This window comes from Syngnathus leptorhynchus, chromosome 3 (assembly GCF_054491065.1).
Source record: "Syngnathus leptorhynchus isolate UIUO chromosome 3, UIUO_Slep, whole genome shotgun sequence".
Lineage (NCBI taxonomy): Eukaryota > Metazoa > Chordata > Actinopteri > Syngnathiformes > Syngnathidae > Syngnathus > Syngnathus leptorhynchus.
The window spans coordinates 15335393-15362126 of record NC_141197.1 but is presented as its reverse complement, the minus strand read 5'-3'; the positions used below and the strand labels follow the sequence as shown (position 1 = coordinate 15362126).

At 42.3% G+C, this 26734-nt stretch overlaps 1 protein-coding gene and 1 long non-coding RNA gene across 2 annotated transcripts; one reads left to right on the top strand and one right to left on the bottom strand.

Moving 5' to 3' along the window:
- Positions 1 to 3384: 3384 nt before the first annotated feature.
- Positions 3385 to 25771, bottom strand: trpm7 (transient receptor potential cation channel, subfamily M, member 7). The gene is made up of 41 exons (XM_085908333.1): positions 22014 to 25771; positions 21110 to 21189; positions 19770 to 19808; positions 18886 to 19093; positions 18545 to 18758; positions 18138 to 18262; positions 17895 to 18066; positions 17517 to 17691; positions 17284 to 17407; positions 16857 to 16929; positions 15325 to 15425; positions 14746 to 14880; positions 14601 to 14654; positions 14377 to 14517; positions 14146 to 14280; positions 13735 to 14012; positions 13394 to 13622; positions 12659 to 12814; positions 12420 to 12563; positions 11423 to 11551; positions 11097 to 11348; positions 10693 to 10867; positions 10339 to 10471; positions 10075 to 10253; positions 9776 to 9908; positions 8871 to 9613; positions 8466 to 8780; positions 7972 to 8033; positions 7787 to 7883; positions 7591 to 7703; positions 7350 to 7387; positions 6972 to 7000; positions 6695 to 6748; positions 6527 to 6571; positions 6292 to 6357; positions 5704 to 5987; positions 5543 to 5625; positions 4342 to 4547; positions 4225 to 4276; positions 3934 to 4040; positions 3385 to 3583 (listed from the first exon to the last, which is right to left on the bottom strand). Exons 1-41 carry the CDS (start codon positions 22065 to 22067, stop codon positions 3507 to 3509), a joined length of 6009 nt encoding a protein of 2002 aa, XP_085764459.1. The 5' UTR covers positions 22068 to 25771; the 3' UTR covers positions 3385 to 3506.
- Positions 11047 to 18071, top strand: LOC147059481 (uncharacterized). Its single transcript, XR_015065736.1, has 3 exons — positions 11047 to 11578; positions 17314 to 17399; positions 17510 to 18071. It is a non-coding gene; the product is annotated as an uncharacterized LOC147059481 (long non-coding RNA).
- Positions 25772 to 26734: the final 963 nt, after the last annotated feature.

Here is a 26734-nt window from a genome sequence, read left to right as displayed (position 1 = left end):
TGCAGCTATTGCTTGGTCGATATTTATTCTTATTACACACATCCATTAATGAATAAATATAATTGTATTCATTCGAATTCTTCTGCCGATATATTATTTGGAGTAAATGAACAAAGCATTTGCTGACTAATTAAATGGCATTGCATAATAACTGCATTCATTTATATACATTATGTGTCAATGCAATGTATGAAAACAATGAGGGGAAGTTTTTGTTTTGTAGTGTCACTCACCATCTCATCTTTGACTTATTCCATATAGGGCTTCATCAACCTAATGATCTGGACACACAAACACACACATGCACAAGTCACATAATTTTTGCAGGATAAGAATTAGGAATGTCGGGTGTGTAAAAGTCACTCACATCCTCCGCGGTTGGGAAGTTCCCAGTTTGCAACTTGGAATAGATCAATTTTCCATCCATCTTCACCTCAAAACTCGCTAAGGGAAAAGTGATTATCATTAATATGACAATTCCACAGCGCTTCATGATGTTTTAATCATCAAATTTTAACTTTAGCTTGTTCATGCAAATGGATTTGCATTTAAGTTCTATAATGGCCACTCATCAAAGATATATTTGAAAATTCCGTTTTTTACGGGATAGAATCATACAACTTGGCTAAAAGAGATTTCATTCTGGACTGAAGAATTGATTCTTTCTGTACATTTTACATCAAATATATATCATTTTATTTTTTATATTGTTTTGTAACAACTTTAATAAATTCAAAGAAGCTACATCTACATTTATCATTTACACTGCAATTTTAACACTTTTTTATTTAGATATACATTTTAGAGTCTTGTTTGAGTTAGAGTAGAAAGAATTCAAACAAACCAATACATTGGTCAATGAATAAATAAGTGATTTACATTAAGGGGTAGATTAAAAAAAAAAAGGACAAGTACATTGCCTGCCAACGCCTCCGCTTATATGGAGCTTGCCCGGAAAGCGTGACTCAAGAGCGGTTTTCAGTTTCTTGTACCGCGGGGCGTACCCTCATCTGCCGCTGTAACACAACAACAAAACGTGTGAACAACATAACACAACAAAACACTTGACCTAAATAAAGGACAACTCACCAGTACTCAACCTCAATGCGATGCATTTTGATTTTTTTTTGTGTGTGTCTGATAGACGAGCAGTATGAGTCAGGCAGATTCTTGTTGAGAACGGAGCAAAACAAAAAGTCACTTCCGTCTCACTTGCTTTTATTATCGGAAAATCAAACACACCCAGTGGGAGGTAACTGCTGCACAACCGGTCAGCCAAGTTTGGGTATCAACATATGACATAAGCCACTTTGCAATTGACTATTTTCAACAACTCAGACTTAAAACAAAACAAAAAACACAAAGTCTGCTTATGTGCTTCCTCTTTTGTTAATACATACACAAAAAAAAAAAAACCCTCAAATGCAGAAACAGAAATCTTTTGGCAAATGAAAGTGTTTTAAGAAACAAAACTTGCAATTAAAAATGAATGCAAATGTAATTAAATGTAAAGTATTTATTTGGCATACATAACTCAATTTTAAAAAGTGCAACCAAAAACTTAAATGAGCTTTAACAAAAAAAAAAACAATAAAGTGGTGCGTAGAGTCGAGATACAAGTTTACTTCCTTCTGTGAGCACGCTTACGATTCAAAACTCCGAATGACAGCTTGTATTTTGAAAAACTTGAATCGACTCACTCAGATCTCAAGGCACCACAGTAACATTTTAAAAACCCAGCCAAGTCAATATAAATAAACAAATTAACATTAAACACATCAAACGATTGGCTTACTTTAAAGTCAGAATCTGCATTTGTCCATTAAAAATGTAAAAAACAATTATGATTACAAATAAAAATCACAAGGCAATATTTGATTGATACGCAGCTGCATTTTCAAAAAAACAATAATGAACAAAAAGTAAAAAAAAAAAAACCCAACAGTTTGGATTCTCTTGCCTCAAAATCAAGTACATTAAATATGTAAGAATGATTAATAATAAATATATCAAAATATTTTGAAATGATATTGATCCCAGTGAGCACATGCATTTTTAATAAAAAGTCAAATACAAATAAAACCAAAAAGTAATCAACATAATTCTATTTACAGAATATGTATGATCAATATATCAATACTGCACAAAGAAATATTTGAAGAATGTTTCTTGTGAAACTTTGCATATTGTTCAATGAGACACAAACAGGGCATATAAAACAAATCCAAAGAGGCTCATAAAAATTATTTGAATGAGGTGGTCTGAACCCTTGCAGCTCATTTGGAAAGTGAAAGAAACTTGGAAGCTCTTTCACTTTCACTATGGTCATCCGGTAAAAGGAATGCCTTGTCAATATATTACTCATGCTTAGTTTGAAAAAACAAAACAAAAAGATATTTTTGTTCAGCCCTCCATGACAAGAAAAAGAATGAGTGAGTTCATTATGTGCCTTGTTTGGGGAAAGACTGCGCTCAACATTTTTAACTACCCCCAAACATGTCAGCACAAGTCAATAACTTGGGTTTAGTTGCTGGTGCGAGCAACCAAGCTGCTAAATTCATCAACAGACCAAAATATCCTCGGTGTGTCCTATACACTAAGACAAAATTGGTCATAGTTCTCTGTTAATGGCGGGGAAAAAAAACACACACACACACACACACACACATTGGTGACCGATAAAACTTAAAACCAACAAAAGCTATAAGAAGATTAATAATGTTAACTTATCAAAATGAGATCTTACTTTTGAGTTATGGCATGAAACCTATGAAACAGGTCTGGACAAAAAAAAAATGATGGTACCACTGGACAAGACTTGCATACATTTCAGGAAAATTTAAATATAAATTGGTATTTTTTTTTTTTTGAAACCACGTGACACAGTAAATTGGTTTGTGATTTTATTAGTTATAAATGAAGTTCAGTACAAAACATGTACAGTAAAGTGTGCCCTGGATAAAAGATGACAAAGCTCATGCAGATAACAGTATCTATAAGATACACTAGATTTAATCCATCTGCACGCATTGATAGGCGATGACAAAAAACAATGCAATCGTACCTTAGGAACAACAAAATCTAGCAAGGGCGGACACATTTTTTTTTTTTTTTTGGCAATAAAATAACACGATCGACGCCTGGAAAACTTGCATTGCAATCTGCCCTTTTTTTGTTTTTTAAAGTTTTTTTTTTTTTCAAAACATGATTTCATAAACTTGGAGATAAAAAGCAGTGATACAAGATTTTTCAATATTGAGAATAATAACAATGCTGCTGTAACAGATATACAATGCACTTTTGATTTCATGTTTTTTTTTTGTAATATACATATATATATGATAAAAGAAGGCAACATCAAACAATAATAAATAATTATTCACGTACCTACTCATGTATGCGCGCATGCAAACATGATTTCATGTTTTAACACAGCGTGTGGCCGTTTCCATGGAAACACAAGTGAGAACTTTCCAGTTGATTGATTGATCACAGCGTCTTTAGCCTCATTGATTGGTGCGGTTCCTTGGCTCCGCCCCTCGGGTAGACACCTGCTCAGGTGTGTACTCGTTCCTCTTCAGATCTAAACCACAACATTGAATAAAACACTTGAACATTAAAATGCCATGCAGGGCTGGCTATATATTATATAGTATAGTCTTAATAGCAATTCTCAAAGTGTGGGCCCTCTAGTGGTATGTTAAAGAATTACTGATTTAAATGTTCAAACAGTGCATAATTGGACTAATTCAATGTTGGTCATGAAGGTGATATTTGGAGAATTAACTTGAGAGGGTTTTGGTATTTGATACTTTTGTGTTAAACGTTTCAGCACCACTGAACATTTGCGTGGCAATTATTTTCCAAATACCTTCAAAAGTTCCAAAACAGCGAATTTGCCTATGCTCAAAATATGAATGCAAAATAGCTCACCTGGAAGTTTTAGCTTCCTGCAGCAGGAGTTACAACGATGTTTTGCCCGGAAGTTCCTAATGGCGTCGTCACCCAGGTTGGCGGGTCCAAAGATCATGTCGTAAGACCTGTGTGCAGGCGCCATAGAATAAAAAAAAAAAAAAGAAACATGACTTATCTAAGAACACAATAAAACATGACACAAATAAAGTCCTGTTCAAAAGCACGCCGACAACCAACCCATTCTAATAAATAACAGGTGTCCATTTAATGAAGGTCATGGTGTGGGTCATGTGACAGACGTGAACCTACCCCTTCTCGCCGCTCTTTATTACAGACGGATCAGTCAGAATTTCTCCGACCCCTGAAGAGAAAGAGGCGAAATGTAATAAGAACCTCAACGAAGAAAAAAATCGATGTCGATGTTACCCTGCAGGTCGAGCACCAGCAGCTCGCCGCGCGTGTACTCGTAGGTCCAGTGGCTGAAAGCCAACATGGTCTCCTCCAGGAGGTTGGTTGGAGCAATCTCGTCGCCGTTGTTGTTGTTAAACTTGCGGAATTCGCCCGTGATGCACTCCTCGATGGCAAACCACTGGCCCGCAGAGTGACAGTAGAGCAGGAACACCTCCAGGAACCTGCATGCAAACAAAAAAATGGCGGCACATCTAAAAACATGCCTTTGGGATTTTCTTCATCTTTTTGGCTTTTGATCATTTTGTGGAGCGTCATGGTTTGCACGTTTACTTCACACTTATAAAGTAACCTTACTCTATGTTAAAACAGAGTATTTGATTATATTTGTAAATTGGTTATAATATTAACAGCGGTGAACCACATTTCTTAGAATGTTAAAATGTGACTTCAAATTCTGCCAGTATGATTAATAATTGAATGTTGAGCCATGCTAATATTCCATAATGTATTCCTTCAGCGCTTGCAGAGTGGTACGTGACACACCTCAACAGCTCCTGTCTAAACAAGAATGAAGACAATGGAAAGGCAGCGGAAAAACCAGCAGGAGCTGCTCGGTGAGAATGAGCCACATGGGAACGCCCTTTAATATGCATGCTCGGGAACGGTTGAGGTGGAGCAGCTCACCAGATTGTTTTGTTCTCCCTTAAGAAAAACCTGCTACAATTAATGAGGATCAGACATCTTTTGTTTGATCATGTATTTTTAGCTGCATCATAAAAGGTGGTGGTTGGGTGTGAAGCATATTGAATTTTTTTTTTGTTGAAAATTTGAAGAAAAAAAAAAAAAACACGCACTATAAATACATAGACGGAGAGGTAGCTAGCAAGTTAGATCAAGTCCAAATAAAAAGAGAGGCGATAAAATAATGAGACAGGGTGAAAAAAAAAAAAACAGCACCTTATTAATCTCAATTGGTGAAAAACCGGTTTGTTGCAGAGTCATTGTGACTAACACAAAATGATTTGAATAACAAATAGCAGCCTTGTTTATTAAAGGAATACTAACACTATGTGAGAATTAAAAGTAGCAAGTATCGGGAAAAAAATTGAGATTTTATTTGAATCCCACTTTATACATCGCCCAGCCCTCTGGTATTAATGTGGGAACCTAGGTGATCAACTTTTCCTTTCTTCAAGGCCCGTGAGGCCGTGTTTACCTTGGCGAGTAAGGAATGGGCTTGGGTCGGATCTGGTTGAAGGCCACAGTCAGCTTCTGGGCAGCTCGCTGCTGTTGAATTTCCTGGAAACACATGGAAAACAATAAATCCGGTCGAAAACAACATGGGATACATTTGTAGTGCGCTGCCAGTTTTTTTACCCTGAGACAAAGGTGCAAAACAGTGTCCTCCTTGTAGATACTCTGCCAGGTCTCCACCACTTCAGGCAGGAAGGACTTGACTATGTACAGGTGGCCGGGCTTGAGGATGTCATATTCGGACCAGGTGCAGAGGACTTTGAGGGCCCGTCGAAGGCCGCCGCCCATCTCCTCTTTGCTGAGAAACTCGATTTTGGCGCAGAGGCCTCGCTGGGCCCAGGAAGACATACTGTTGTTGATGGTGTTGGGCGAGCTTTCTTCCAGGCGGTACACCGTCACCGGCTCTCCTGATCAGTTCAAACATACTAATTAAGTAAGGTTCAAAACTACGCTCTTTGCCCGGACCTATCATTTAAGCCTTTCAGAATATTTTGAAACTCTTTTCCAAATTGTGAGTTTTGAACTGTACAATTTTGTTCCAGCTATTTTTGCTTTTAAACTTTTTAACGATTTGTAATGTTGACAAAGATGACAGTACACTGAGCACGGGAGGGAGGTGCAGAAACCACAATTTGGGTTTCATAATTCCGCCCTTAATAAACTGTGTTGTTTGCAAAAGCTCCCATCATGCGTCTGCGTGCAAACACTCACCTCTAGGGGGCACCGGCGTGAAGGGAATGCTCTGTGACAGCCGCATCAGGTTGTTACGTTCGACAGCTGAAGAAAGAACAAACTGTAAATCACATCAGTGGAACACAAAGAATCTCTTTTTATTTGAAAGATAATTCTAATAAGTAATAATAGTACCAATTTAATAAATGAGTGAGTAATTGATAAAAAAAAATAATTGGCCTTAATAATAACAGCTTTTCATCCAGAAGCCTACCTGAGTACTGGTAGCTTTCCATAGGCTTGAAAGGTGACCCGATTGCTGCGGAGAGGAGAAAATGAAAAATGGTACAGCTTGTACTGGTATGGCAACATTTTTCAAAGTGACATCTGTCAATCCGTTTGTCCGCAAGTAAGTATTAGAAGTGGACAAAAGGTTACTCACAATCCTTTCTGGGTCCAAGTTGCGTGTGGCGAGGTGTGCGGAGAGAGACTGGAGCTAAAACAGAACAAAAATACAAACTTGGGAATTAAAACGCTGCAAAATTCCTACACCACAAGTCAAGAAATGCAGTAAAAACTACAATTACAACGTGTCTTGAATGGATTGGTCCGACAAAAGGGCAACAACGGGTCATTTGTCATGCAGCAGAACCAGCTGATCTGGATCAGAACCTGAATGTGCGCAACTAAAAAAAATTGTGAAAGAGTGAAACTTTTACCTGTTAATGTGTCCTCCTCAGGGGGTTGCCTGCATTGTGGGGGGAGACACGTCAGTTTCGTTAGAAACAAAGTGGTAACGAAATGCATACTTCCCCTGGCCTGGATGAAACTGAAAATTCTTTGACGCATTCTTGTTCACTGTTGATATTCAAGTGCTTGTATGCAATATGACAAAAGGTAATTATGATGAAAATGGAATAGTCATTTAGCTTGGTACATAATAGCGCTACATGAATGTTCTGGTCTTTGTCTTTTAAAAACGGAGATTTAAAAAAATAAAATAGTTTATAATAGATACACAAATATACATATCGACACATCACACGCACAAAAAACACCCACAATATAATTATACATAGTAAAAACAGGATACGTACAGGCTCCCTGCTTGAGCTGATTTGAATAGGACTCTTTCCTGAGAGAGAGAGAATAAGAGTTAGAACAGCACGTTCTCGGTTTAGGACCCGATATACGACAATTCAATTGAATTATTTATCATAAATTATTTTGCACAGCAACTTAAGCATGAATCACAAAAAGGGATGCAGAGTGTTTTACATTTATGAACTACAAGTGTTTTTTTTTTTGTTGTAATGGTGTGAGAAATTGTTCACATACTGCTGTTTTGGTTAGCAAAGGGTGTACACTTCCTACCGGCGCTGACGCCCGGGGATCCTCGTGGAAGAGGATGTCTTCAGCTGACACTCTGCTACGATCCCTCTTCCTCAAAGCTGCAGACAGACAAACGAGTGTAAACAAACAAAAAGAAAAAAATACTCGTTTTGTGACGTTTGATGTTTTCATGGGAACCTACTTGAATCGGGATGGAGAAAAGCAGGACTCCTGTCAAATTCTGTGAAACCTGCATAGGAGTTAACTGCTCTTATGTTACCTTGTCCTTCCGGCTGAACCTGGGAACACATGACCAGCCAAGGGTAAGAGGACTTTTTTTTTTAATTATTATTATTATTATTTTTTTTCATTGACAGGCAGACAGACCAGCTGTTTGCTGTGCTGTGGGCTGGGGGTATCTTTGGGTGTCGAGCCCTGGGGATCATGTCCTGAAAGCAAAACAACATCGTGTGAGCCGTGTCAAATCGCATTTTCCTCCATTTCGTTCAATTTTACCACCAAACCCATTTTGCAATCAAATATAACATTCCTCAATTGAAAAGCGTCATCAGGTAACAGTTTGTGTAATATTTCAATTTATGGAGACACAGTTAAGAGTAAAAAGGGGAAAATCCCATCACCACACTTCATCAAAACACACGAGCCTCATCAGAACCCGGAGCCCGCCTCCACCTATTCAAAGGTATCCTGAAAATCTTCAAGTCATGCAAGCGGCCTCAACATGTCGGAAAACATCTGAACCGCATCAGAACCAGTGAGAACAGACAGACAGAACAGCAAAAGGGAGGAAAAGCTGCATGGCACCCGATCTGGGAGCGGACAGATGCCAGTAGCCGGCAGATGCGACCCGCAACTCAAACCTCTTGTTTGCACTTCCGCACGTATCGCCTGGTCACAATTTTGACCCTCAGAGCGGGAGCCCGGCGGCGGAGAAACATCTCTGCTCCTTCGTCCGTGGGGCCGTCGGCCTGTCGCGGCGGCGGTGACGCAATCTTCTCGGCTCGGAGTGTGTGTTTGGCATCTACTCGGAGAAGCTGTCCGGCCCTCGTCGTCGCAGAAAGCCTCATTGACGTACCCCGATGCCCGGCCCCCCCCACCTTCTAACCCTTGTGCATTGCCAGACTGCGCGTAGCAAGCAGGAGAGCAGGCAGGCTGAGCAGCGCCCGAAGCCGTAGCTACAACCACCACAGTGGGATACGGACACACACAGTTTTCATCGTCCTCGCTCCTCGCCGGAGCGATAGCAGGTTCTTTCTCATACTTACCGACGAACGCCCCAAATTCGACAGTGGCGCTGTCAGGCGTCTGCTGGTAAGGCCCAGCCAGAGCAAGCTCCGGGTGGCTGGAGCCGCTCGGCTGGGAGGGGATGCTGCTGATGTGGAAGTGCGCCACGCGCGAGGGCACGTTGGGCAGGCTGGATGGCGAGTCGGAATACTCCGGCTCGTGTGGACGGGTCAGCCTCCTGCGGGTGAGGGAGTGGCCCCGGGAATGCGGCTCCGGAGGGGAAATGGCCGCAGCACTTGGGGCAAAGGCACTGGAGGCGCCGGAGGAACCAGCCTCGGCGGCATAGTGTCTGAGCGCCAGCAAGCCCCTTCTCTCCGGACTCGGATCCAGCCCTGGTCCTGTTAAGGGGCTTGGCCCGACTCTACGACTACTATCGGTCCCGTAGCCCCCGGCGCTAATCCCGAAAAGAGAGTCTGCAATGTTCGCCGAGCCTAGGTAGTTCCGCTTCCCCATCACGGAGGATTTGGAGTGGGGGCCAGTGTCTGTCGCAACGGGGACGATACTGGGAACCATGTTCTTGGAGAGGCTGAGCTCCCGGGTGATCTGATTGTGGACCTTGCTGGCCTCCGACGCCCTCTGAGCCGTCAACGTCTTCAGGGTGTCCACGGTGAGGACGGACAGGTCCTGCAGGTGACCGATCTGGGAGTCCAGCGTGTGCAAGGAGCGCTTGATGAAGTTGACCTTGTTGCCCACTTCCTTCAGTTGCATGCACATGGTCTCAACTCTGAAAAGTACCACAAATAAATGATTTTCCCATACCAGACTCCCAACAGTGCTTGCGTCTGAGATGCTATTGTTTATAAACCAAGAAATAATCGAACGTCAAGATGACCATCTCTATTTGCAACATTACTTGTCGCTTATCTTCTGGGACGAGAGGTTGTACCTTTCAGAGGTGAGCCGTATGCGCTCCTCACTTCCTGTGTGGAACTGGTCATCCTTTTCGTGGAAGTACGTCTCCACACATTGTTCTTCAAAGTCATGAAGCTTCTTTTGATCTTCCTCTGTGAGAAACAACTCTGAAGGGAAAAGGGGGGGGGGGGGGGAGAAAGTGTGACTTTTTTCACACTAGTCAAAGAACACCAAAAAAAAAAAATCATCAGATTCACTTTGCGGCATGCCATTTTGTTATGTTTATTGGATACAATAAAAAAAAGAAAAGAAAAGGCCAGTGTGCAGACATACTTGGCCCGTAGGTGTTTTGCTCCTTTCTCTTCCTGCACATGCATAAGAGCGAGTAGATATGACACAGGAGAATGAAAGGTGGAGGGAGGACCGGTTTCTCATGGTAGGCCATGACGAAATGGTAGCGCTGGTACTTCCACACCAGATTGGAGATGGACTTCACTTGTAAATACACGTTACTGTAGGAAAAAAAAAACGCTGTCACGCTTATGGCCACACACTGGTTAGGGTCAATAGTCGATTTGAACAAGTGTGTGGACCTACTTGAAGAAGGCGATGAGGAGGTTGACCATGAGTATGTATTGCACAAAGAGGTAGACTGCTTGGAGGAGAGGAGTCAGCCACACTCCCGCTGTGCACAGGCTCTTCACTGACGCGTCACTGTTGTTAGCACACACTGTGAAGAAAAAGCACCTATCGGGACATGTACATACACATATCAAAAAAAAAATAATAATAATAAACAAACATTAAACTACATCTAACTGCCTTTGTTGTGCTAAAAGGATGTGAATGCCTATAATTGTTAGGAATGAGTCCAAATCTGGTCATTATAAAACCCTTTATCTGAAGCACAATTCCAGAAGACATCCAACTTATCTCTCTTTCCATCCTCACCATCAATTTCATAGGCATACACTTCTCCATACATCATCCAGTATGGCTGGAACACCACATCTTTGGCCAGCGTCCAGCTTGGCTCTTCGTGCGGGTACAAGATAGCCTTGCGGGGAACGCCGTAGCTGAGCAGGACGATGGCCATTATCACCACTATGTAAAACATGTTGGCCACCTATGAAAGGGAATCAAGCACATGTGACCTACAAGGCCGCTTTGTACACAAAGCCTCAAGTTGAAACATTTTAATCTGACCAATAAAAATGTAGACCTTGTTATGGAAGGCTTAATATTACCTTGCTCGTACAGTTATTAAATATGACTTATTTTATATTATTTCCAGTTAGAAGCAGGAGTAGCATCTCTTAATGTGGTAGAAAGTAGAACTTGTGCCAGGAACTCACCATTTTGGCGATCATCATGACGTAGGGCCCGGCTTGCTGGTTGACGGCCATGATATCGAGGAGTCGCACGTACCAGAAGATGATATTGAGACAATAAACTGTCCTGCCAGGGACGAAGGTTTTCCCTCCGCCCAACCTCAAACCAAAGCCAATGAAAAAGGACACGATGGCCAAGAAGTCTGAGACGTTGAAGTAGTCATCAAACCACACTTTTATCTTTTGACTTATTTTGCCTGCTTCTGACATGAACATCTGCAAACAAGGCAAACATTTCGCTTTAGTTCATTCATGAAGACAACGATTTAAGACTCTATTGAAGGACGTACCTCTCGAATCTTCTCGATGGCTGAGGTGAAGATGTATAGGATGACGACCCATTCTTGAGGAGAAGGCCATTCGGGCATTTTAACCAGGACCACGTACGAATAGAGCATCAAGAACCCCAAATAAAAGAGCTGAGGACACAAAATGTTTCAAACAAGGTAGGAAGGTTTGCGTCAGAGTTAATTCAACTATCAATTCATTAATAAGGTTGAGCAACTGAATCTTTTTTATTTTTTGTTTTATTTTATCTTCTCGTCTTCACACTGCTATGACAGTCAGGAATGTCCCAATGTGACTTTTCCTATAATTAAATCGGGGTCAAATAATCGGACTGTGGGAAAGTAGCATCATTAGCATATAGATTGTTAAAGGATTGAACCGATATACCAGATACAACACGGACTAAGTGGACTTTTAAATAACACACGACTCAAAACACTTGAGTAGTCAAGTGCTTGGAAATCAAGCAATCTTCGGACAGCTAAATTTGTGCTGCCATTGACGCATGAAAGTCAGTATGCCAGAAGGCATCTGAGATATGTTAATGAGCACTTTCGACGATTGCTATCTGCTCATTATTGTCGTGGTGAACAAGGTGGCAATCCGTCCCCGTGTAACTGAGAACTTGCCTCGGGGCTTGCCGACGCAAAAAAAAACGAGATGAAATAATCGGCAACGGGTATGAACGTGACGATCCCTGAGCTTTCCATGAAGAGGTGCTGTGGGAATATCGATTCTCTATGGGAGTCATTAAGCGGTGAATATCCAAAGCGTGTGCATCTGGGTGTCTGATAAGACTGTGTGCACCTTGTCCCTTTTGGCATTATTGTTTGACTACTACTCCTGCATCGCATTGAAGCACCGCAAGACTGATAGCTTATGTTTTTATCGGCGTCATACATTTCGTAATAAAGATGAAAGTGACAGCTCAAGACTCCTACTTAGTAGTTTCTATTTTGATAGGATCGATCACATGTTGAATACATGGAGTAAGCGTACCGTGTTGGACCAGAACTTGACGATGGGAGCGTGGTAGAAAGCGTAGATTTTCCTGGTTAATGGCAGCTTTCGGGAGCGAGCGTGCGTCTCCATGTCCGTCTTTGTATCCGTAGGGTCGATGGACCTGGCCTCCTTGAATACATCCTGTAAATTAAATAAAAAATGAATTACGGGGAAACAAACACATGCAAAGAAAGCAATGAAAATATGAGATGAGATTCACAGATTCAGATTCTGACCATTTGTATGTCATCGGTCATGTTTTGGAAGTTGTTTTCGCTGTCCTCCATGGTAATCTGGTGGTCGTCTTGGCTTTGTGGGATGTGCGCCATCTCGGCTTTAGACTTGTACTCCAGTAGCAGGATGGCAGGAGGCACTAAAATACTCAGGATAACCTGGCGACAAACACACAAGTAGGTGGGTTCTCATATTTTGCCCCTCTTGGGTAGCTATTAATGTCCATAAGCATGCACAACAACAATAAAATCCAAGTCAATCTTTTTTTTTTTTTATTTCTTATGTTCTATGCAACCCAAATAATCTAAACATGGACCGCAGATTAATATTGTGTTTGTGGAATAAGAATTAAGCAACCAAATCCATAGTTTATTTTCCTTTTCAGGTGGCAGCCATTTTATTTTTTTCCCCATTGTGGTGAAGTGCTGAATACAGGTCAGGGGGAGGAGAGACCCCTGCATGCAGAGGTACACGTCACGCTTACTCTAGCACAGTCATGTGACCGGAAAGCGCCACGGGGTCGGCGCGTCCCGGGTGTTCGCTGTGCCAAGGGGGCGGCCATTTTGCCACTTGCTGTCAACTGAAAATGTCATCACAGTGCCTAAGGGGTCATCTAATGACCAAACACAGCCCACTAGTTTTCTGGGTTTGAGCCATCACATGGTTTAAGAAGTCACAAGGACAACTTCTCATGAGAAAAACAAGCCCGGGTTAAAAATCTAAGATGGAGCATGAACCTTGTACCAGGAGTTCTTGCGCATGTTTAGCCGCCCCATCCACATGTCGGACAACAGCAGCTGGGTGCAAGTGTGCGCCACGAAGGGTCGCAGGTGCGAGGAGACGGCCAGCTTCAGGCAGGTGGAATTGCTCCAGTTCTTCAGCTCATAGGTGAGTAGCTTCATAGCCATGGTCTCGTCCTGCCTGAACGACTGCTCCAGCAGGTCCACCGCCAATGTGCCAAATTCGCTGCAAAACACCCGCAATCCTTGTCAGGCCAGCATCTGAAATTTGATGACTGGACTTCCTCTATTTACAAAGTTCAATGTCGCTTTCGTCAGCCAAGTGACAGGAAACCTACTTTGAGTACTCCTTCAGCTCCTCCGACGTGTCGTCCACCACGTCGCTCTTCTTGGCCTCGTAGCCCATCGAGCGGCAGAGCTTGCAGGCCACCAAGGCCTTGGCCATGTTCTCCTCGCCGTGCTGCCAAAAGAACAGGGACATTTTCTGCCGCTTCATGAGCACGGCCCACACCAGCAGCTCGTTGAACGGGTAGGGAAAGCGCCGTGTCTCCGGGTCGTCGATGTCCACGATCTCCTCCCTGTTGCGCTTCTTATTTTGCTCTTTGGTGGACTCCAACTGAGAGGGGGGGGGGCCGGTAGAGGAGCAGAGGTGTCAGATTTGGGTTTATTTTGAATAATACAAAACAATATATCAAGAACTATGCACATGATGTAACTGCTTTGATAGGGACTGCTGAAGTTTTCTTTACCTTGGGCTTATAAGGCTGTGCAGTCTTGATGAAATGGTTGTGCCTGGTCTTCTCCTTCTTATCAGCATTCATGCTGAATGACTCATGACTTTTCCTCAAATGAGAGCCCGGACCTATCGGGTGACGCCCAGACCTCTGCGCGCACACGGGGAACAATGATTTTGTTTTGGAGAAAGGCGTAAAAGATAGAAAGACTAGCGTACAACAGTGGAGGCTTTGCCTGCCACTCACCCTATTGCTGCCATGGAGATTGTTGTAAATGATTCGAAAGCGTTTCCTTGTATAGTTGCACCTGTAAGTCCCGCCCATCAGGTACTCGATAACCAGGCCCACATCGATTAGGGTGATCTTGTAGTTTGGAGGTAAGTGGCTCTGTGAAAAGTCAAAGCGGGGGAAAACAAGGCTCGAGATTAAATGGACTCGTACTCTGGAAGTGAAAAATGATCTCCGCTGACCTGCTTGACATCTCTAACCAGGTGGAGGAGAGTTGGATTGTTGGGAGGTTGTTTCTAAAAAAAACAAAAAACAAAAGGGGAAAAAGTGTTAGGTGGTCATTTGCAAACATCCCGGTTCTTTCCTTGTGCCTGTTTGATAACCCACGGTGTTGTAAAGCTCCTCGAGACGATTGATTGTCAGGAAGCGGTGCATGCTGACACCGTTTTCAATAAGCAGCTTGACAAAATCCACCCGATCCATTACGAGTGCATCCAGCATGGCTTGCTCCAAGGAACTCACCTGCACACACACAAACAAAAGGTTATGATAACGCCGCCTCACCCCCAAAAAAAGAAAACAGGGAAAAGACACACCTGCGTGAAGCCAAATCAGAACTCAAAAAAAACGTTGCAGCATAAAAGAAAAAAATTTACGGCACAAACCAGCACAAAAGAAACAGACTATTTTCCTTCCATTTTGCGTGGGGTGGGGGACACAGCTCCCCACCAAAATCAAAATAAATGTGATCTAGTAGGGAGACGGGAATGCCAAAGTTTCCAAATAAACAGCAGCACCAAGGGCAGCTTATGATGACCACGGTAATAAGCGTTCATATTACAAACTGGTCATGGCCCCCCCGGGGCTCCTCAGACTCCACCATTGTGGTCATTTGAGATTCTAGGGTCATTTTGGGCCAGTCCAAAGGTTTGGGGCTAAAACTATAAGCAAAGCAAATACACATACCAAAAGCTGCTGTCCATACACAAACACGTGATTCTTGGCAATGTCAACGCGGTCCCAGGCCAGGGTCAGGACCAGCTGATCGAAGGCAGAAGCATTTGTGCCTGAAACACACACGTTCAAATTTGCGTTCATAAAAGGGGGCCGCCAGATATCAGCCAGTAGTGCCACTCGCGCTCACACTATTGAATTATTTTATGCTCGTGACTAAAAGTCAAGTGCTCACTACAGATTGTTTTTTTCCCCGTACGAGAGCGTTTCAGATTTTAGTCATCAAAGCTCTCAAATTTCTGCAGACTCAATTTGGTTCCTGACACATTCTCGAGGGAGAAATGCAATTCCAAGGAAGGTAGTGTACAGTACGTCCTGTGCTCTAGCTAACAGGATTACAGATTAAATGAAATCACTCCTACTCTGCTTTGAACAAAAGTATTGGGACTCCTTGCTTGTACGTCCACCTACAGGAAATAAAACGGACTCAATCGAGCCTGACAATGCGCTTTGCTTGAAAAGGGTCTTTCTCAATCTATTCCCACAAAATCGGATGCATACAATAAAGTAAAATGTCAATAATAAAATAGAGTTAAGATTCACGGGGGAATTAAGTGCTCCAGCTTGGTCCCGATTAATGAATGAATTGCTTTATATTTCCTGGACTTTAAAAAGGATTGTGTGCGTAATGGCAATGTGACTCAAAATGATTTCCTGGTAACATTATTCCCACTAGCACAACATTTCTAGTTGCGGCGACAGTGATGATTTAACCGCCCACAAAATTCCCACTACACATCATGGCGTGTCATAAATACCCAAAAGTGGAAAGAGGAAAAGTCAATTTAACCGTTACTTGGGCACTCATTAAATTTATGTAACATTTGCAATTTTCTTTTTTTTATTTACAATGAGAATATATACATGTAATTGTCCAATTGCTTTATTATGCTTATTCATACAGAGTATTCGCAGATATGGGAAAGTTGAAAATCCAAATACTCATTTACGTCCATTTTGAATTCTTTGCTACATAACAGGGCAACATGGTCGACAAGCGTTAGAAGCTCAGGGTCCTTTGGAGGATAAGTTACTGTTTCACCAGCAAGAACACACTTGGCGCTAACAAATATTTGTTTGTGTGGACTTTTCAGTCAACATGATCGCTCACCTGCAGTCGCCACAGGCAGTCTTGTCTTTTGTCGAAATATAAAGTGAGGGCAAGGTAGATACGTAGGTAGGGGTCATTGCTTCCATAACAAGTAAACCTTTTGAGTTTTTTTGGACATATTTTGTGTCTCTGAATTGACTCTTAACTGAGTTTCAAGAGATTGTAAGGACAGAGAGCGATCTCTTTAAAATCAAACTGGGCCAAACTGCTTTGAAAGCATATCAATAACAGAAGGCAAAAACACAGCAGAGCCCTGAAATCTTAGAGCCTTTCTCTGCTTCAGATGAACACTAAATCAACATGACTTCTACTCTGGCAGAAATATGTCTTTATTATTAGAAAAGGAAAGCCAGCGTATGGGAAGATGTCCTACCTTGGAGTAAGGCCTTGAGAATGGCGACGTCGATGTCCTGACTCTCCTCTGAGCTGATGTGAAACACAGTAATCTGTTTTTGAAGAAAAGCAACGCTCAGCATCAAGGAAAATTTTTAGATATACTAATATTTGTTTAATAACACTGGTCAATGGCAAATTTTAAATCAGATGGCTTTTAGGAGAGGTTGTTTTAAAGATCCAATAATGTCTGTAACCATTTTTTTTTTCAGAAAGCCACTACATTTCTTTACTACTGCTAACAATAAGCACAATGATCAACAATTTTTTTATGAATACCTGACAGTAAAAACTTGTTTTGAAAAGATGACTTTCTTGATAAGCTCCTGTTTAAACAATGCAGATCCTTCTAATAAAGTGTCCAGTGATGGAATCAAGAATGTATTTCCGCTATTGCATCACTTTACCAATTCTTTTTTCTTCATACACTCCATCAGAGTCTGAAAAAGATGAATGGCGTCGCCTTGGCTGAAGTTGAAGGTTTTCTTGATGGTGGCGATGATGTCCACTTCCACGCCGTCTGGTAGGCGGCTGGGGGGGGGGGGGGACACACACAATTTACAGTGCCATATAGTGATTGCTTCGAAGCACCATAAAAAGGGAACATAAACTGAATCAAATATCATCCGACAGTGCTTACCCGCCTTCCTCAGTTTGCTTGTGGACGTAGGCCAGTATATCAGCGGCTCGGCCGGTCCCCTCACACACCACCACCGGGACGGGAGGGCTTTCTTGAAGGTAGTCCAGCACGGTCAAGATCACATTGGGACCGCCCTCGAAGATGAGCGCCACAACAGGAACGCCCTGACCAATGCCTGCGAGGATGACAAAGAAGGCAAAGGAGAAGTGGACAGTTACTACATTTTTTTTTTCCATTCAACAAGAGTGTTTTAAGTTTAAATGTCTTTCATGCTTGTGGGCGGGATGAAATGAAAGTATATATTCTATTGGGTCAGCTCTTTGACTTTTAATTTAGAACGTGTAATAGGTGTTTAGTGTCCTATTGTGTAGCGCTTACGTGCATGTATTCTTTGGAGGTTGATGTGCTTCTCCAGGTCCCGCCGCAGTTTGACCTCGGCGCCGTACTTGCCCACCGTGCCGTCGTCGACGAGGAGAAAATGTGAGTGGAGGTTGTTGAGAACATTGAGTTTGCTGAGAGGGTTGAGGAGCGTCTGGTATGGAGCGATGATCTGCGGGGACATCCCAAAATAAGGTAAAGGTTTTTTTTGGACACAATGCAATATGATTCAACACGTCTTACGTCTCTCCCGATGAGGTCAGTCCGGTTTTCGATCACTCCCCAGGATGCAATACCAATAGTGCAAATCTTCTTTGATGATCTGGAGCAGTGCTCTTTGAGAGCGTCGCCGACATGTTTTGCTACACCTTTTGGCAAAGCAATGCAAATAACAGCCAAGGATTTTATGACTACTTACTGGCAGCTTACGTTTAGTCTTTAACCATTCCTATAAAAGTGCCATTTTGGAGGAATGCAGCAAAAAAGGCAATCTGGGCAAAACCAACATACCACAGAGTTGCTCATGTGACCAATACAGGCACAACTTTGTATATTGTAGAAAACAGATATTTATATCTGGTCATTTCATCAATGCTAAAACATATTTTAAGACGTGTCAAGAAAACGTAAAACGTAAAGTATCTCTGAACCTGTGTTGACCCCTCCAGTGAGGATCCAGGCACCCGTGGTGACAGCTGCCTTGATGAGACCCTTGCCCACCACTTGCTTGATGCGAGGGTGCAGATCAAAGTTCTGCACGCCCCCGTGGACAGAAATGAGGATCTTGGGAAGCTCCATGTGCCATTCCTTCAGCATTAGCTTTAGGATGCTTTCCGGACGAGAGTCGTAGGACAAACGCACATACTGGACAGACAGGGAAGATAAATAAATAATCCAACACAATCTATGACATACACATGTGACAAATATATTCTTCCTCCTCAGAGTTACAGTGTAGAGCGTTAGAAGTTAGTACAGTAATCCTCCCTACCTTGGCTCGATAGGAGTGCGAGCCTCCCTGGAAGTTTACGACACCATAGGCGTCAGTGGGGCTGGCCTCTGTGTGTTTTTCCACCGACCACTCCTCCAGCTCCGGCGCTGGCCCGCCGACGCTCTCAGCCGTCCTCACGTCCGAGTACTTGTTGGCCAGGCTGGCTGTGAAGCCGACGTGCTGCCGCACCAGACGCCCGCAGCAGCACCTGAAGCGCGTGGTTAAAAAAAAAAAAAAAAAGAAATCAGGAACAATTACTCAACACATTGATGATTTGACTTTCGAGAACTGTTTCAAGCTTTTCCTCGCTTCTTGCAACTGTGCTAAATTGATCGAGCATACTCAATTATTGCATTGTTATTTGACTTGTATGCTCGAAAACGACCAGAGGGAGAAGACAGAAAAGAACAAATCGAGTGTCCTGTTCTCGGCTTCCATCGTTAATTGACTTTGACGACATTGGAATACATTTGACTAATGATTGTATTGTCTCATTTTCTATTTTGGGCCTATGAAAGAAAACAAATCTATAAGAACTTTAAGTGAGCATTGTAATCTTTTTTTTTTTTTTTTACAGTATCTAGCATTCTACTAAAAGAAAACAACCAGAAATGAATATAAATACAGTCATTTTGACATTATTTATCTTTTATTGACTACTGAGGCTAGAAGCATTAATTAATGGGCAACATGAGGTGATTATCTTAGCAAAGAATGTGGGATCACAAAGCCTGGAAGTTAATTGTTTCCTGAGGCGGGTTTCTGCTCGGCACAATGACGACACTCTTTGCCTTGAGGCTGCTTGTGGGGAGCAGAGATTCTCTACGAGCTAATCTCGCCTGACCAGAGAATGTCGGAAACAAAAGACAGAGGCGTTTACTCACCGGACGAGCTGTCGGCAAATCTGGCATCCTGGAAGGCATCTAGATGGAATTTAAACACATGACATGAAGCATTCAAAGGTTTGAATTGAAACAGAGACCGCGACGATGCAAGAATTTCACCCAGAGGAATTTCAACTCAGCTTTTGGGACCTTTAAAAGGAGTTCTGAAATCTAATTAACTGTCTTATTGCAAATGTTTGAAGACAACCAAAATGCAGTCTGCTGCTATGTTAATTTGAGAAATAAAAATTATTAATTAATCTGAAAAAGGACATCAATTGGTCATTTGTTCTACTCTTTTAAAATTCCTCTACAACCAAATCAAGGATTGCATTTTCAGAAGAATATAATCCACAGCTGTAGTCCTACGAACCAATTCCACAAGCACAATTAATTTTAACAACGTAGTGATACCAGTTATGAACTTGTGTATCGATTTATGACATAACGGCATGATTATGATATGATTTATTGCCAAATTAATATTTCGCCCGCAGCCTGAAATGTGGGCCATGGTTCAAAGTTCACAAACCCAACGACAGTATGAGCGCTAACATGCACTGGGGGATAAAAAGGGGAAGTGTAAGAGAATCATTGATTAAAAAGAAAACACAAAGAAAAAGAATAACTGTGCCGGAAGGTCGAAGAATGCGCGTTAGTTACAAAGAGTAACTAGAAACAGAGATGATTTATCATACAAAGCGAGCGAACAGTACCGTATTTTCCGGACTATAAGGCGCACCTAAAAACCTAAAATTTTCTCAAAAGCTGACAGTGCGCCTTATAGTCCGGTGCGCCTTACATATGGACCAAATTCCGAAATTTAAACTGGCCCGAAGCATTGTGTCATGAAATCAATCATAAGTGGCCCGCTGAAGACTATGAATCATGAATCAAAAAGACTATGGATCATTATTTTTGTTATTAACATTATGCCATTATCAACTGCAATATAAAGGAAAGTCTTATTAAATGCATTTGCAAATTTAGCAAGTTCTTGACATTCGAGCCTCTACACTAAAAGTAAATTGGTTCTGTTAAGTAGTAGTTGTTGTTTTTTGCCAAATTCTGTGCTAAAAAAAACAAATTCAACTCAAGGTCTTTGGTGGAGGTCAAACATGGCTGGCAAATAAAAACAAATTAAATTCAGAGTTTACTTGAGCGGAGGACGATAACAAACGTCATCAAGTTATAATTACAATGTGAGTTTAAAAAGCAAGGTTGGAAGCAGACTCATGGTGAGTGTGGGGGTTGAGTCTAACACACACACACACACCATACAATTACAACGTTTCCACGGCGACCACCACCAGGCTCACTACTGGAGAGCAAACACATACCTGTGGGGGTCCTTTGACACTGGAAGTATGTACACACATTCCCTCTTGGTGAAAGTGCTTTCTATCCAGGGTTTCTGGGACTGACAAGAGAAGAGAAAATAAATGTTGGGAGTGAATGTGCCGAAAAATGACAACATTTCAACAATTGAAAATTAATATCAACATCTGGATGATCTTACGGGTGTCACCCAATGAATGTAGATTTGAAAAAATTTGCACATTGTTACCTTTTTTTTTTTTTTTTTTTATTCTAAAAAACAAGGTTTTCTACTACAAGAATGTTTAATTAATGTTATTTTCCAGCCAGTGGAGTTTGGGAGACCCTCAGTAGGATTAAAAGGACTAATCCCTCCCAGGATACGCAAAGAATCCTTTAAAGCACTTCAACTATTTCTAAAAGTCCAACGACCGGACTTACAAAGTTGAAACAAGAAGTGAAAAGGCAGTTTTGCTTTTTTTTTTTTTGTGCAACTTATATTTTAGTCCACACGTGGATGATGCATTTTTGTTTACTTACCAGTATCTAAATTTTATCTAGTTCGGCAGCAAATCGTATGTTGTTTGAACTACTTTTCAAAGTGTACGCAGAGAAAAAAAGTTGTAAATTCTAACAAAGTTGAATTCAGATTTCATCAAGGTAGCACACTAATTCACATCTCATCCAATTACGGTTTGGCTGCAATTTAAATTGATGATGGAAAAAAAAAAACAAGGTTCGTATATCTTTGCTGAATGTTATTCACTTTGGATGACATTTGCTGTGTAGCAAGGCTCAAGAAAGGAACTGTTAGATTTTCATCTGGATCTGATTCAAATGTGCATTTGGGGTCCTGCTGATTCAGTCAAATCTGCAGCACCCCCCGCCACCCCCAAAAAAAAAACACCCGACCACTTGATAGCATACCTGACCGTCTTCTTCGTCTTCATCTCTGTATTTAAGGGCTTTGTAGAAAAACATCCCAATGCTCCTTCATGCATCTCCCGGACCCAAAACCACAAATGCCCCAATCTGCCTTCAGAGAACGATCATCAAATCACAAGGTCCTCTGCCTCAACGAGCTTCTCGGCGCAACGTCCTGCATTTAGCGCACAGACCTGGGCGAAAGTTAAAAGCTGAGTCATCAGCGAAATGCGGGCGCCCAACAACAGTGCCGCGGACAGTTAATGTGTAAGAAGTGTCTCTCGGGAGGCAGATGAATGTGTCTGAGAACAAGTAGATGTTAGACGAGGGTGAGAGGCCCAGATGAAGGTGGTTCGGGACAGGATTTGTAGATGGGCAGAGACCTCAATGATAAACAACTTCTGTGCATACTTCTAAGAGTCGTCCTCATTTGCTTCTAGTCATCGATGACTAAATAGAAAATGAACATGCCGTCATAATCCACATCCTCAATTTTTTAACTATACCAACAACGAATCTCTTGAAGTCAATCAATGATTCGATATATAATGATGCCTATAAATCATAGATGCGGGGGAAATCAATTTGACATGAAATCCACTTGGCATGGCACTAAAAACCGGATTGAGCTGGGCTAACCTGTAACCATGGTACCTGAGAATGTCAGACAACAAAAGATTGGAGCTCTCGGAACGCCCTGCCAAAAACACACACGTACACTTATACTTCCTCACTCACTCTTCCCCTTTGAATTTATTTTCCCAGACTCAGCGCAATAAGAGTTTTATGATCTTATTTTTTTTTTTTTTGCCCAGTGAAATATAACCCAACATCCGCATAATTGTTTGAGTAAAATTGAATTGAGGGAGCAATGTTTCAAGTGCTCACGTACTGTCTTCATGCACACAACAAAAGTTTCAAAGTGTGACAAAAAACAATCTAATTGCCCTCATTGGAAAGAACCAAGCCCAAAAAAAAAAAAAAAAAAAGCAGTGGACATGAAGCAAGAGATGCAGTTGCTCTTCTTCTTTTCTCACCCTTGACCTCAGCAGTGCAACCTGTTATGAGGGCGATTCCATTCATTGCGGCAACCTGTCGAGTCTATATTGTAAATCTTGCAGTCTTTGTGCTCCTAATTTGTCAAACAGAACAAACAGGTGGAGTACAATCTCCGGGTCAACAGAGTTTGAAGAAAAAAAAAAAGGCCGGCAGTGGCTCTGTATTAGGTTTAGTAATGACACTGAGCTGCTGGGATTAAATATCTCCCCAGCCCAAAAAAAGATAAGAGAAAAAAAAATGGATGGGGGGGACTGAAGCCTCTGGAAGGGTTCCACTGGAAGAGTCATGAGACCAAAGCGTGACAGCTCAAGCACTTGTTCCCTGTGGCCATCCATGGCTCGGCAGCGCACTGCGCGGTGTGGCACGCCATGCCCTCCTCGCTGCGATAGCTTCGAGCAAGTGCGCATCCTGGTGATGCACAGGACGTGATCTTGTGATGCTTTCTCTATATAGCTCAAGCTGACCATAATGTGGGCCAATAGGAAGCAGGGCTAAGCAGTGCTGGAATTTATTAGAGCGTTGGAAAACATGTAAACACTGGATCCGCTGCAAATGTAATGATGTGCAGTATTTTAGGATTTACTGGACAAGCACTCTAATATGAAGATTCAGTTGGTAGGTTATGCAAGGAAGCCAAAACTTCACTTCATTACACTGGATGGAGTGGAAAATGAACCATATGTGAAGCTGTGACTGAGTTTGTTCTAAAGTCTGTTCAAGGCCAGTGGAAAGAACTTTATCAGCTATCTTCAAATTAGCAAGTGTGTGTGGGGTGTAAATGGATTAGCGCGCGAGATAACAGACGCGCCACCACAGTCTCCCCCCCCCCACACACACACACACACACTCGCGCCAAGCGTTTACCTCGGAGCACAACCGAGTGATGCAAGATTACTCGCCGCTCAGAGGCTACAAGACTGAGCTGATCGCATCCAGTAATGAGAAACAAGCATAAAATGCAAACTGTATGGTTCAACCTACTCTAGCTTTAAAGAAGACAAATTTATGATGCTATTGAAAATTAAGAGGGGCTCTGCATCCAGATTTTAATCTTTGGCAATTTATTCAACTCTGCAAGCAGCCCCATCATACTAAGCTCTGCTTAGAAGTCCCCTTTAAAAAAAACCTTCCTAGAACATCACAATGTTCCATTACTAGTGGGGCTTTATTAGAATAGCCCTCTGGGCTACCTGGTGCCCGTGGGACCTACGTTGGTGACGTCCGGTGGAGTGCAAGGGGACGCATTGCAACGTCATCACCCGAGCGAGTTCATGCGCGCGACGCTCCGGACAAGCGCTTCACATGTCGTCCAAAACTCGATCCAGTGACCCTCATCCAGTTGAGTGGTAAGCTAGGGCATGTGACCGTCTCAGGCTTCCGCTGTGGGAAAATGATGGTTTCCTTGTCTTGGCTATCATCACCATCTTTTGTCCTTACATTCATACAGATTCAACTACTTCTGCTTGTTTTTACAAACGCCAGCAGCACAACAAGCTCCTAAGGCGCGTAAGACCATTTTTTAATACAATGATGGGTCATGATAGCTTAGAAAAAAGAGTGTAGAGAACCATTTAAAAAAAAAAAAAACGCTCCACGAAGCAAAACTCATTGACACCAATGGGAGAATTTTGAAGGAAAGTCTCTTAACAAAAGTTTCTGCCACACTGGTTGCTACAGAACAGACTTCAGGAATACCGTATTTTCCGGACTATAAGGCGCACCAGACTATAAGGGGGACCTTCAATGAATGGCCCATTTTAAAACTTTGTCCTTATATAAGGTGCACCGGACTATAAGGCGCATCATTAATGCATCATGTCAGATTTTTAATTCAAATCAAATCATTCTCCATTTTATCTTTTTTTTTTATTTCAACTTCAGATGCAACAAATTACTTTAGAATCACAAAATAATGATCTATAGTCTTTTTGATTCATGATTCAGTCTTCAGCGGGCCACTTATGATTGATTTCATGACACAATGCTTTGGGCCAGTTTAAATTTCAAAATTTGGTCCATATATAAGACACACCGGACTATAAGGCGCACTGTCGAGAAAATTTTAGGTTTCTAGGTGCGCCGTATAGTCCAGAAAATACGGTAAAGTGGGGTATTTTAAAGAAATCGTATATTGGGGCACTTGTATGTCAAACCACAGCACCACAGTAATTTTCTATGAATTATTTAACACAAGACTTTATTGATGCCATCTTACAGGGGTTAATCAATAGCACAATAACAAGTGAATAATCGAGCCAAGGATATGTTCGCATAGAAAACGCCAATTTATGCCTATCGAATGTACTGCTACTTCTCTGACAATGTCAATCACATCTGACAGTTAAATCTCTCAATAAAGGCATCAACTTAACAGCCTGGAAAGTGCCCGGAGCGAAGAGTCCAAGGCGGGAGTACATGGTTGCAACGGCGGTGTCAGCACCTCTCGACCCCCCGTGACAGAACAAATTGTCCAATTGAATCGGGTGTCCTCTTGTCCGAGTAACGATGACCGCTCTACAGCCATGATACCTCGCCTTCCAACCAAACATGTCGTTACGATTGTCAGTATTTGTAGTGGAAATTCCGTGTTGACGTTGTTAGTGAAACCACCGGTAACGCCGGGGCTGCTACTGTAAGCTAGTTAGCATTTAGTGCTACCAAGCTAGCCACTTAGCCTGCTGTGCCTCGCGTGTGTGTGTGTGTATGGAGAGGGGGGGGGGGGGGGGGGGGGGCACGCGTGGGGATTTTCTCGCCGGAGCCTTTAAATTGCATTAAACCGCTCCAGCGTATTAGCCGGATTATCAACAAACAAATGGATATTCCTCTCTCGCCGGAAAAGGCAAACGCATGCACGGGTGGATCTGCAACTCACGAACCGCGCTGTCACGACGACCCCACCGGCGCCAATTTGACAAGCTGACAAAAGCGACTCACAAGCGGGGTACGCAATGAGGAAAGCGGCCACGTACCATTCTCGTCACCGTTGAGACTCAGGGGAAGCTGGGTCGTGGCTTCTAGCCATCTATCGGCGGTGCTCTGTGTTGTTAGCTTCGGAGAGAAAGCCCGGTGGACGTTGGAGAGATCCGCTTCGGCTGCAGCTCCAACGGAAGGTTGCTTTTTCATAATTGTGCGACTCCAGACTGACGTGACGGCGTGACGGAGCGGCTGAGTCAGCCAGCCCAGCTCTCAGTTGTCACATGGCCGGGGAGGAGCCTCCGACCACATGTGCCTTTGTTTTACTTTACATCATACTGGCCTTCCCACAACTCAAGTGTGGTTTTGTAGGGGGGAAATAGGTTACAAGGCTTGTCTACTTATAAGAAAAGAAAAAAAATAGTTTTAATTGAAAAATCGTTTTTAAAGGGCTAGTTATTACAATGTTATATATGCTCCTACTAGCCTAAACATTGCATGTATATTAATATTTTGACGATGACATTTCGTAAATTCCACTTATTTTTATCCAATTCATTTTGCTACTTGCCGTCGACTGAAAATGACGTCACCGTTGCGCGGTAACGACCAATCACAGCTAAAGACAAAAAACAGGTAAACCGTGGTCATTACCTGCGACCTAGTGACTGTACGAGTTACAAATATTACCATGTTATTTTATGAGCTGTTTGCAGTTAATTTAATTTTTGCAGCATCTTTTCCATGACTTC